We start from the raw sequence: 13,988 nt of genomic DNA on the forward strand, positions 1-13,988 counted from the left end.
AGGTTGCGCCTAACATTAAAAACAAAACGGCCAAGGGATTAGAAGAGAAGAAGAAAAGGGGCGGGGGAGGAAGAAAAAATTGGGGGAAACCATGAGAAAAAAAAGAAATGGAAGGCAGCTAGCTCCAGAGGAGATTTAGTGACATTTAACATTTGACATATCAATAAATTAGTGTCATGTCTCATTGACATGCCACAATTTAGTGGCGTGCCAAATTGACACGCCACAATTTAGTTGCTTGCCAAGATTAACACGTCACTATTTAGTGACGTGTCAAATTTGACACTTCACTAAATAGTGACGTGTCAAATTTGAAACGTCACTAAAAATTTAAATTTAATTTTTTTTAATAAAAAATAGATCGACTTAATATTTAGTGACATGTCAAATTTGAAATGTCACTAAAAATTTATTTATTTATTTATTTTTTTAAAAAAAATTACATCGACTTAACATTTAGTGATGTGTCAAATTTGAAACGTCACTAAAAATTTAAATTTCATTTTAATATATATATATATATATATATATATCGACTGAACATTTAGTGAGGTTTCAAATTTGACATCTCACTAGTTTAGTGACATGTCAAATTTGAAACGTCACTAAAAATTTAAATTTCAAATATATATATATATATATATATATATATATATATATATATATATATATATATATATATATATATATATATATATATATATATATATATATATTTTAATAAAATTATATCGACTAAACATTTAGTGACATGTCAAATGTGACACCTCACTATTTAATGACGTATCAATCTTGGCAGGCCACTAAATTATATTGTGGTGTGTCAATTTGACAGGCCACTAACTTTGTGACGTATCAGTATGACACGCCACTAATTATTTTATTGAAGTATTACTTTTTAACAAGTTACTAATTAGTGATGTGTCAAAAAGTATATTATTATTGACACGTCACTAACTGCGGAGTTTATTGTAGTGCAAATATCCAAAATTTTGTCTAACGAAAAGGGGTAACATTTAGTTATAAATTTAGGACTTTTTGGGACTTAAAATATCTCTGGCAGCCACACATGTTGCTATGTGGCAGGTAAACAGTAACTTTCACGGCAAAAATTGGTTTTCTACCAAAAATGGATTCTTCCGAAATTTTACATCTAGATAGAGGGTTCCAAGACAAACATTTTTGGCATGTATTTGACTCATTTTGAGTCGGTTTGACCCAATTTTTATCCAGCCGAAATTTTAGGATTAGAAGTTACTTTGACTCTTAATCACCCCTAAAACATGATATGAAGTTTTCTAATTTATGTGGCAAGCTTATAATACTTATAAAAGTTTAATGATAACGTTTCCTTATTATTATCATCTAGTTTTATAATAAATTTAAGAGGCATGAATCTCTTTGGTGTTACAGAGAGAGAGAGAGAAGGATAGAGGAGGAGGGACTTGAGGTTTCTCTCAAGAAAAGGTAAAATCTCCTAATCTAAGCTTGCCTTTGATATTGTTGTGAGCTTGATGTCTCCATGTTTAAACTCTGTATTAGCTTGTTAATCATAAATTTAAAACAGTTAGATTCTACGTTTGGAGTGTTGACTTATTAACAATTGATGGATTAGGTGGTTCTAGAATACGCTTATCTTGAGCTATGAAGTCATTTTTTTTTTTTTTTTTTTTAATTTTATTATGATTAGTCTTCTGTTTAATTGATATTATGGGTGTCTTTTTGCTTTGTTATGGATTATAGTTGGATTTGTGATGGGTTAGAGATTTGTGTTGAATGGGTTAACATTCATACGTATGAATGTTATATTTATGCTTAAGGCAGTGTTAGGATGCATATTAGAGTCATGGATCGTGGTATATTGGGTTAACCTAGGACCTTTTTAGAATGTGAGTTTCTGCCGAAGAGTCGAACATTCGGTGATCTAGTTGAAAGATTGGCGTCGATTGATTGACCTGACAAACAAACGTTCTACTGTGAGGCAAAATGACCATTTTGCCCTCATATTAAGATTTAGGATGTTTTAGATTAGATTAAGTTCTGATTTGAGATTCTTTCATAGATTTTGAGGGTTGTGAGTCTCTAAAAATTTATTTGGAGGAGCAATAGTACCCTGGTGAGTAAACTCACACGGATACTTGTTATCTCAAATTACTTCATAATATGATTACTTTTATATAATAAAAGTACATATTTACAACTCAATTAAAATATATTTTAGAGCAATGTGAACTCTGATTTTGTGAAGAATGAGATGAATAATGAATGATGTAATATGGGAGTTTGTAAATGCATGCATGTAAAAGACAATATTAAATTGCATCGTATGACATAGTACTTCATGTACGGATAAAGACCTTGGGCTACTATTATATGGGTTAATCCATATGGTCAAGAGATTTATATTTATTGTTCGGCTTTAGATCCAATAGTTTTATAGGTGACTGGCTTAACCATGTTTGATTGATGGTCACAATGACGACATCGTTAGTAGTGTGGATCACCGATGTTTAAATTCGGTTGAGCCACTAATGATGATGCTATGCGACTACCTCGAAGCATCGGTGTTGTACTATGAGTTCCTCAGAACAGCACCAACCCTATCAAGAAAGTATTAAGAGTTTAGATAGACTATATGGAGTGCACTATGATTTCGTGTATCTTATATCTCTACTACATTTGCATAACTTATAACTGATGGGACAATATTGCATATTATTACTTGTGAATTGAGCGGTCTTTTTATATATACTGAGTTCACAAACATGTCATCATTGTATATCCTACTCAGTAAGTCGTAGACTTACACCTTATCTTTTTTCACCTGTAAAACGTTTGTATTTTATATTTCTTGATGCTTTTGAGGATGGATGGGGATCCAAGCAATGGGCCAGCTTTAGACAAGCTCTCTATATTGATATTTGAGGAGCTAGATCCACACTTGAGCGTGAAATTCTGGCATGATTTTGATAATCCTCTTCATGACTCGCTTTTGGGATTTTTGTGTTGGTTATTATCAGATTTATTGTCATTCTTTGGTGATGTGAGACTTTCCATTAGGTTTCAAGTTATTTTGGGAGGTTTAGCTTTGGTTTGTAATAATTTATGTTTGACTTGGTCACTGGTCTGAGACCGAGACTTTTGATGCTTATCTTTATATTATGATATTTTCTTAGTTGCTCTGGTATTGTTATTATTGTGTGGCTATGATAATAGTTGTCTTTCAGCCGCATCTAGGTTACCATAAAACCTGGTAAATTTCTAAGGAGAGATCCTAATCCTACAATGGTGACAACAACATTGATGTGTTTACTACACCCAATACTATCAACCGTAAACATGCCTTCCAAACCATTAATCTTATGCTTCAGTAAGTTTAGACGGTGTTGCTGGGTTTTTGTTTCCATAAGAAACAAAAGCCTGAGATGCTTTTCCTTCACCATTAAGCAAAGTTCATGAAATCCAAGCCCTTGCAATTTCAAACTTAGAATACTCTTGGTGGTTGGCGGGGCTGGGGACCAATCACTGCCAATCCCCTAGCTCCCACTTGTTAATTTGTTGGGTATTTTTAGAGAAGTCATTTTTAGTGAGCCCATAATATATAGCATATTGCGACATCACTTAACCCAAAAGTTTAAGTCTATGAGTTTGGGTAAGGGTGGAGGGAGGGGGGTAGAGAGGGGTGAAATGCCCCCCCCCCTCCTCCTTAATTAAGCTCCAAAAATTTACCTTGCCGCATTAGAAAATTCCCTGCATGCCCTGCTTGCCCACCCTCAACTGCAGATCAGAGGCAATCAACACCCACTCATCAAACATCAGGCCAGGGCAAACGAGTCAAGCAGCTTTGGAATGTCTGAAATTTTTTATGATGAGAGTTACAACATTTTCAGGCTTATAGGTTTAGCTTAAATGGAAAGTGGGAAGAAGACGATGACAAAATATCCCTTTATTAAACACATCCCCTTGTTGATCCAATACTATGCGTCTATGCCCAATCTCTCTACTCATGCAAACCAGTTTAGCTTTGTGAAACTGAAACCAAAAGGCTGATTTGACAAACTGCATGTTTTGGTGGAGTAATCTTGTCAAAGTCCTGCAACACTATAATATTTCTGTGCAAATATTCACTACGGCTTAGCATATTCTGTTCATATATATATGCTCATTTGAACAGTTACTTCGGCATAATTTTTGCCATGAAGATGGCCTTTGAACGAATAAAAGCCTTCTTCCAAAGACATGCTAAAAAGCAATAAGAAAACCAATAGTATATTTTCATTAAATCATATTAACACATAAATATAAAATATAATTCCCAACATAAAAATAATAATATAAAACAACTAAAAAAAAATCAAAAATTATGTTTGATTAAAATATACACGTTAACTAACAATGATCATATATTTTTATATAATCTGAGAAGTTATGAGGAAGAAAGACGGTGAAAAAGAGTTACAGAAAAAAAAGAAAAAGAAAAAAAAGAAGAATGTAGAATTAAAAGACATTTAGAAATGGGATCAACATCCGGTGTAATTCTCTACTCATACCATTTGTAATTTGGGCAAACAACTGTGAAAGAGCCCTTGTAAAGCTACCTACTCACTCGAGAAGATGCTCAAACACATAAGTCTCAAGATAAGAGTCACTATGAAATTTCTGTGCAGCTCTCCTTTTTCTCTTTTGCAAGAAATTGAATTATTATACATCAAACTTTCAAGGATAGAAACGGTTCAAATTTGGGTACACTTAAAACTTTTGTTTGTCCACACAAACGGACAACGTGGTCATTATCAAATCTTTCTCTCTTTGTCCTTTTCAAAATATTTTTATTTTTCATGTTTGAAAAAGAATTAATTAGTTAGAATTTGAGCGGCTTAAAAATTGAATAATTAGTCTTAGGCCCGTTTGTTTTGACATAAAATATTTTATTTTAAAAAATATTTTCAGCTGAAAATAATTTTTTAGCGTTTGGCTCGTACAGAAAATCAACAAATATTTTTTATATTTTCATTCAATCATATTAACGCATAAATATAAACTTTAATTCTGAAAATAAAAATAATAATATAAAACTAAAAAAAAAATATATACACATTAACTATCAATGATTATATATTTTTATATAATCTGAAGAGTTGCGAGGATAAGAGAGACAACAAAAAGGAGCTGCAAAGAAAAATAGTGTGAGATTAGAAGACATTCAGGAGTGAGATCGATTGGAATCCAGTGCAATTGTCTGTCTCTAGCTCGTGGGGTGCGTGCACCTACTCGAAAAAGTTTTCGGATAAGTAAGCTAGTCTTATAAGAAACCCTTTCACAAAACCTGTCCGAAAGCGTGGGAGAGCGGCAAAAATTCAACACATAAAAAGGATCGAGCATGACAAAACAAATATAATTAAAGAACTTGAATGGCATTGGTGTAAAACATTAATTCATTTTATAAGATTTCAAACATTAATAATTTAATAAAGTCACAATGAAATTTCTGTGCAGCTTTCCTTTTCCTCTTCTGCAAGAAATTGAATTATTTTAAAGTACATATCAAACTTTCAAGGATAGAAACGGTTCAAATTTGGGTACTCTAAAACTTTTGTTTGTCCACACAAACAGACAACATGGTCATTATAAAATCTCTGCCCTCTTTGTCCTTTTCAAATTATTCTTATTTTGCACGTTTGAAAAAGAATGAATTATTATTAGCATTTGTACGAATTAAAAAGTAAACTAATTAATCTAATTAGTGTGCATTAATATTGGCTATATATTACTCTATCTTTGTACTAGTGTTTAGTTCAAAGGCGAGGAGGGTATCAGGCATGGAGCAGGGACACAAGAGATGGGGTTTCCAGGGGAACCAAAAGCTAAACGCTTCCTCCATCGCCATCCGAGGTGTTCTCAACCAGCTGCTGGCAAATCGTGACAAGGACGATCAACGGTCCACAATCATTCTCGGCGGTGCTGACCCTACAATGTATCCCAGCTATCGGACCACCCCTTCAGCTGTGGATGCCATTACTGATGCTGTCTGGTCCTTTAAGTTCAATTGCTACCCTCCCACCGTTGGTGTTGCTCAGGGAAAGATGTATGTTTCAAAACCCTCAACCTGAAGATTCTTTTTTTTTTTTTTTTTTAATTACTGAGAAATTTTTTTTAAGATAAGTTCACTTTGGGTACCTATATTTAAAAGGCAAACCTCAAGACCCGAGCAAAGAACCTTTTAACTTTGTTGGCAGTCACGGCCTCAAAATATTCGTATTGTATTGTAGTAAATTTTTTTATTTAAATAATAATAATAAATTATTAATGGGATATAAAAAGTATATAAAAAAAAAAAAGAAGTGAAAATAAAATAAGAAAATGAACATACACTCCATGTATATCTACACTTATTCCAATCTTTGGCATAAGACTCTTACCACTTGAACCAATATATATATATATATATATATATATATATATATATATATATATAAAACACTTTTTTTTTTATTAGATAAACATTTTTTTTGTCTGAAAGAGTTGTTTGAGTACTATTCTTATAAAAAAAAAAAAAAAAAAAAACATTCCTAAACAGTCTCTCAGTTAAGCTACGATGAGGGTATGGTTCAAACACTCGTACGGACACATAAAGACAAAAGTACACAAGTTATATCCACATCGGGTGCTGACATGTGGCATTTTTAGATGTTATTGGGTGTTACGTTAAGAAATAAGGGGCGTTAATTTGTTTTTGTTTTTGTTTTTTCTTTTTCAATCCCCAAGATATGTACTTTTCTATTTTCTTTTTCTTTTGTTTTTTTTCTTTTATGAAGTTTTCTGGTTTAAGGTATTTATTATAGGGAACAAACTACTTTTTGTTTTTCTATTCAAATACACTCCATAATAACTTTCTTCATCATTTTTTTTAAGGGTGTACATGCGGGTTGATATTAACCGCCCTCATTTGCTATCTGCATTTATCCGTTATCTGAACACGCAGTTAACAAAAAGTGCTATCTGCATATGCGGATGCGGATAAGGGTTTTAAAGTATACGGACACGTGTAGTTATTGTTAATAACCGCATCCGCATATCCCTCGCATAAAATGTATATTTATATATTATATTTAATAAATTCACCAAAAAAAACGCCATTTTGGATTAGGTATATGTTATGTTTACATTGATTTGTTTGGTTGTGTTGTTTTCTCGTACAAAAAGACAAAAGTAATATGAAATCAATATGTTTTCACAAGATTAGAGCCCTAAAAAAAATTAAAACAAATCCAAAATACTAAAAATTGGCTTCAAAATTGTTTAAAATAGGCCCTAATAGAGACCTAAAGAAGGTCCAAAAGACATATTGTCTGATATACGGATAATAACCGCATTCAACAACTACAATAACTGTGCTGATGCGGATAGTAGAAACATGATGCGCTTGCGTATATTTAAAAGTGAAAGCCACATTCTGCAGTTATGGATAATTCAAATAACCGCATCCGCAAGTACACCCTTAATTTTCTTATACAATTTAAATATTGTTTTAAATCAATATTAGGAAGAAAAAAAATAAAAGATAAAAGAAAATCTTTTTTTTTTTCTACAATAAAATAAGAATAAGGAATGGTAAAGTAATTACTACATATAAGATAGCACTGTAGCTTCTTTTTTTTTTTTCTTTTTTTTTTTTTTTTTTAAGGTATTTAGTGTTAGTGTAGCATTCCCATTGAGCACTCCAAAAGTGATGGTTAACCAAATTTTGGCTAAAAAATTCACAAAAGCCATCATTTATCAAGCATTCTTTTCATTCTCTATTATAATAGTTGTCAGATTTGTACTCTATATTTGGAGAAACAATCTCCATCTCTATCTCATTTTCATATATTTTTATATTAATTTTCTCACTCTCTCATATTCTTTCTCTTACTCAGTTTGTGGAGTGATTTTGAGAATATAAATAAAAAGAATAAAGCTAGAATAAAAATCATATTTAAATTGAATAGAGTGAGATTTAGATATTGTGCAGTGCTTTTGTAAAATTCCTAGTTAAACTAAAAAATGTAAACGTTTTAACTAAAGAAAAGAGAGTTCACTGCGGATGCTTTAGTTAATTATATCAACAAAAAATAGTATTTATTTAGAGTACATAAACATTTAGAGTGTCTGTTATTTAATAACTTTAAAAAATTACTAGATAAATCAACAAAAATAAACTTTTAGAGTTACATTTTAAAAAAAAAATTAAAAAGCTAATTGTGAATGCTCTTAGACAAGCTGTAATCACGGTCGAAACTACACTCTAAGTCGAGGGCATATAGCCCCCTTTCGTTCCATCACGGTCTCTTAAAATTTTAAAATTTTCTACAAAATTATATATTTTTATGAAATAAATGCTTTAAAATTAAGTTTTTTTTTATGGTTTTTTTTTTTTTGGTTTTATAATTATTATTATTATTATTTGGTTTGAAATAATGCAGAAGAATCTATTTACTATTTTAAAAAAAAAAATCTATTTTGCTTGTTGTGCTTGGGATGAAAAATGACAATTTGACCATCAACCATTTGCCTAAGACAAAAATCCAATGATAATGAGAAAGTTTTTGGTTCAATTCATGATGATGATGACAGAGCTGTTGCAGAACATCTTTCGAAAGATGTTCCATACCAATTATCAGCAGATGATGTGTATCTCACAGTTGGTTGCACGCAAGCAATAGAAATTGTGGTATCTGTCCTTGCGCGCCCTGGCGCCAACATTCTGCTGCCCAGACCAGGTTACCCGCAATATGAAGCTCGTGCGGGTTGCAGTAACCTTGAAGCTCGCCACTTCGATCTTCTGCCCGAAAAGGGTTGGGAGGTTGATCTTGATTCTGTCGAAGCTCTTGCGGATGGGAATACAGTGGCTATGGTTATCATCAATCCCAGCAATCCATGTGGGAATGTCTTTACAGCCCAACATTTGAAAAAGGTATATCTCATATCTGTGTTGTAAATTTTGAAGACAGTCGATCTTGTTCTTTTTGACTAAAAAGGTTTCAATTATTGTGTTCTTTTGTCAACTAATTAGATTGCAGAGACTGCTAGAAAACTTGGGATTTTTGTGATTTCAGATGAAGTTTATGGCCATCTAGCTTTTGGGAGTAATCCGTTTGTGCCCATGGGAGTGTTCGGATCGATTGTACCTGTTGTAACACTTGGGTCGATATCAAAGAGATGGATTGTTCCTGGATGGCGACTTGGTTGGATCGTGACAAGTGACCCCAATGGCATCTTTCAACAATCCGGGGTTGGTGTTCTCTGCTTCCATTCAATATATATCTCACAATTCACCTATTTGACATGGTAATGTTTAGGGCATATAATTTTTGATATCACTTGCAAATTTGACACTAACTTAACATAAAATTAATGGATTACGGTTAAAGGGTCTGACTTGTTTAATTAAATGGGTTGGATTAAGTTTGATCTATATATTCTTATACTCATACCTCGAGAAACAAGCAATAGTAGTGAAAAAATATCACCATGAAAGTGTTGGTGCTAGATTCCAATGCTTCGCCTTCGAATTCTGATAATAGTTCAATGTGAAACTTTATGCCTGCTTGCTTGAATTAATATTTTAACCTTAATTTCATGATGAACTTTGTACAATAAAAGTGTTTCCTTCTTTCCAGTTTGTGGAGAGCCTCAGGAGCTATCTCGACATCACCACTGACCCCCCAACCTTCATCCAGGTACCTAGTTTAAGTTTATTTTTGTGAATCTCTAAAAATATATATATATATATATATATATATATATATATATATATATATATATATATATATATATATATATATATATATATATATATATATATATGCAATACATTTTCTGGCTTTTATTTTCATAAAGCTTACTGGGATATGCATAGAAATTGTATGAATTAGTGCCTTAAATTTCCTTGGCTTCTTCTATCCTCAAGAAATTATGAAATGGTTTGTGTTCAGGGGGCACTTACCCAAATCCTTGAGCAAACTAAGGAGGATTTCTTTCCAAAAATTCTAAACCTAATGAGAGAAGCCGTAGACCTTTTATATGAGAAAATTAAAGAGATTCCTTGCCTGACTTGTCCACACAAACCAGAAGGGTCCATGGTTGTAATGGTAAGCTATGAGATTATTATGCTTCAACATAAACATTTGAAGATTTTTTTTTTATAAAAAAATGATTTTTATTTTGTTTTGTTTTATGTTTTTCGGGTATGGTAACAGGTGAAGCTAAATCTATCACTACTTGAAGGCTTTACTGATGATGTGGACTTCTGTATGAAGTTGGCCAAGGAGGAATCCGTGGTTGTTCTGCCAGGTAAGAATTAAACAATTTATAACCTTTTCCTAATACTTTCATGCCTAAAATTGTTTGCTTCCCCTAGAAAGATTTTTGTTGAGTGGTTGTCTCCAGGATATATATCATTTAAAGCTTTAACATATAAATCTTCAACCATGCATCTTAAAGGTTTGAATTGAGACATATGTCTTATTGCCTGCTGATTAGGAACATTAATTTTGGACCTCTTGGATCAATGTTACTTATGCTTTGTTTGTTTCAACAGAAAATGTTTTTCGTCATTAAATATTTTCAACGAAATCATTTTTCAGAGGAAATTATTTTTCTGAAAATAATTTTCGGCATTTGGCTCGTACGGAAAATGAGCGACAACAAATAACTGCCGGCTACTTCCGGCAATGTTTGCTAGCAGTTCGGCGATTTGAGAATGAGAAGTTCAAACTCAGGAAATGGTTTACGAAATTTAAAAATGGAAACCATTTTTTCGAAACTAAAAAAGCTTTTTTGGTCAAGCCAAAAATATTTTCGGTCGCACCAAACACCAAAAAATACAGAAAACATTTTTCAAAAAATATTTTATGCCAAAACAAACAGAGCCTTAATATCAATTCTTTTTGGGCATTTAGATGTCCAAATACTTTGACAAGACTTCCTTTTCTTTCTTCTCTTTTTGCTGTCAAATACAGTTTGTAAGCTACCAAATGGAAGTAGAGTTTGCTTATTTCCTACTCTTCATGTAAGCCTGTCAAGTGTTTATACGATCCACGAACCCTACACAAAATTAGAGAATTAGGGCTGAGGGGTTTAGGGTTGACAATTTTTGACATAACCCGTGAACCTGATACGCGCGAACTCAACACGAAATTAGTAGGTTTGGCTTAAGGGATTTGACAGGTTTAATTAAATGGGTTGGGTTATGGTTAGCCTATATAATGTTATACACATATTTTGACACGACCTGAACCCGATACACAAATACGAATTGTCACCCCTATCTTTAAGACACGCCATCTCTAGTTAAAGCAAGATTTCATCCTGCTTATTAGTATGATAATCCAAAGACCTTACTAATGGCGTTTTGGCACCTTCACTATTTAAGACTTCAGCTCTCAAACGAGTTCAGCTCTTGTGGTTAACCTATTGTTCTTATTAATGGATATTATATGATAAATTTCAGTCTATCAAATTTTATAAAATAGATGACCTTTTGACATGTGATGATATGCTCTTATCCTCGAATCATGTTGATCATCTTTTATGATAAACTTTGTTCGAGCAAGATCAATTTAAGCTGGCCGGTAAATAATTTCATTAATTAGCAACAAATGGAGATCTTTTCTAATTTCCCAATTTGCTCTCAAACGATATGTGTGCTTGTGTGAGAGTGATTACAGCTTTATATATCACTAAAGAGCACATTTGCTTCCATGCACATAATTATATATGCATCCAGGGATTGCCGTTGGACTGAAGAATTGGCTTCGAATTTCTTTTGCCGTTGAGCATTCTTTGCTTGACGATGCCCTTGGAAGGATAAAAGCCTTCTACTACAGGCATGCCAAGAAGGAATAAGGTTCATTTGTGTGCAGCAATAAAATCATTTTTAAGTGTAGTTTTGCTTATTTTCAAAAGTTTGGTTAATGGCTAATTAATCAGGCTGTATTTGCATTTCCAGTTGCTTGGGTGTGTTTATTTTATGCTGTATTTGCATTTCCAGTTTCTTGGGTGTATTTATTTTATGCTGTACGTTATGATGATATGGAATCAAACAGTTTTATGTATGTGGAGACATTAGTTTATGCACATTATAATTATGTTCAATTAAATAGTTGAATGTATGAACTACTTGTTTTGCTTTAAATATATAAATTTGTTTACTAGACATGAAATAAAGTCACCAAGGACTTCCACTTTTGATGTTATAGGTCAGATCTTGAAGATTTGAGTGAATGCCTTGATGCTAATTAAAAGGGAGGGAATATTTCAATCATGTCTAGTTAAAGTAACATAACTAATTTGACAGTTATAATTTTGATTATGTAAAAATACAAGGAAAGCGTTAGTTACATCTGTGTTGTCACTTTAAAATGACTAATCAAATTACAATTGTAGCTTCCTAAAATTATTTATAAAGCCAAATTTCACCTAATAAGAAATATCCGATTAAGGTTTGAACGATCGATCAACTTGCAATCGAAATATCGATCAGACCGCTTTGTTCTTTGTTTGATTTATCGATCAACTTTCGATCGAAATATTGATTAAACCGTTCTGTTCTAGATTCAATGGATCGGCGCCTAGTTTTGTTCGATATAAACACCCTGACAGATGTTCTCCACATTCGAAAACACTCCAAATCCCTTACTTTCTTCAACACTCTCACCACACTTTAATAAACCAAACTAATACAACTTTATAACATCATTCCCAACTCCAAAAACATTTCTTTCTTCTCACAACAATCACAGTATCTCTAATAACCACACAAAATAGCATCAACAACAAAGACAACCACAATATGCACTACAAATTCTCGTGCAACCAACATCACTCACCATTAACCTTTCAACAACATCATCAAAACAACAACCATACCATCACTAACAACAACTCAACATCAATATCAACAATTGTACCTTAACAAAATACTAACAAAATCATTATCCTCTAAGCAACCCTAAAATCAACTTAGATAAAGACAAAACTAGGGTTTAAGTGATTACCTTTGAAGCCTCTCTCTCTCTCTCTCTCTCTCTCTCTCTCTATGGTGAGGGGGGCTTTCTTGTTTGTATCAAATAAGGGGAAAGAAATGAGCTTCCTCCTTTACGATTTACATCTTAAGAAGCTTTGAGGCACGTTAAAAATTGAGTTCGATCAAACAAACTTAATTTCTGTCAATCATAACAGGGCATCTTGCATTAAATTGAACGTTGAATCTCACCTACTGGTACGCTTGATTCCTAGACTCCCAGTTCGATCAAATGAACAATACTTGAATCGAACAAACCTGACAAATCCCTTCATTGTCGTTCGATCTCACCTACTACACACGTGACTCTACTATGTGGAGGTTCTACTTCGATAGATTGAACCCAAATTTGATCGGTCGAACTCACTCAAAACTATTTTTAAATTAACTAAAATGAACACTCATCAATTACCTAGACATCGCATGCTTACGTGTCCAATTCCCAACACTTGTTCAACCTACTCATTTTCCAATTTATTTTAACCAATATTATTCTCAAGTTTATATTTCTCTTTCTCATATTTTTGAAGCAGGGTGCTACATGACTTGTGCACAAATGACCATTTTCTTCCAAAATTTGGTTGATATGGTTTACTTTTCTCCGGTGGTCGTACACATGGAAAACTTCTTGTTTCCATCACCATTCTTGATCCAATTTTACTTTGCCCCTTGTTTTCACTTCAAGTATTCTTTTCTAATAGATCATTGATTTTTTGTGGAGAAAATACAATTTGCCCCCCCAAAGTTTGACCATTTTTTCAATTTTGTCTACAATGTTTAAAAAGTTGCAATATGCCCCAACAAAGTTCGAAAATTCTCAATTTGACTAATCCGTTAGTGATTTCCATATTCTTTGACGGAAAATAGCTCATGTGCACCACACATTCATTTTTTTGTACAAAAATTCCAAAATTACCCCTTATAT

General features: G+C 32.7%; 1 protein-coding gene across 1 annotated transcript; it reads left to right on the top strand.

Annotated features, from left to right (window-relative positions):
* Positions 1–5,699: 5,699 nt before the first annotated feature.
* Positions 5,700–12,152, top strand: LOC133860762 (probable aminotransferase TAT2). Its single transcript, XM_062296373.1, has 7 exons — positions 5,700–6,085; positions 8,614–8,953; positions 9,053–9,271; positions 9,660–9,719; positions 9,975–10,130; positions 10,239–10,332; positions 11,768–12,152. The coding sequence occupies exons 1-7, from the start codon at positions 5,820–5,822 to the stop codon at positions 11,884–11,886; spliced, it is 1,254 nt and encodes a 417-aa protein (XP_062152357.1). The 5' UTR covers positions 5,700–5,819; the 3' UTR covers positions 11,887–12,152.
* The last annotated feature ends 1,836 nt before the right edge of the window (positions 12,153–13,988 follow it).

The sequence above is a fragment of the Alnus glutinosa genome, chromosome 2, assembly GCF_958979055.1.
Source record: "Alnus glutinosa chromosome 2, dhAlnGlut1.1, whole genome shotgun sequence".
In the NCBI taxonomy this organism is placed as follows: domain Eukaryota; kingdom Viridiplantae; phylum Streptophyta; class Magnoliopsida; order Fagales; family Betulaceae; genus Alnus; species Alnus glutinosa.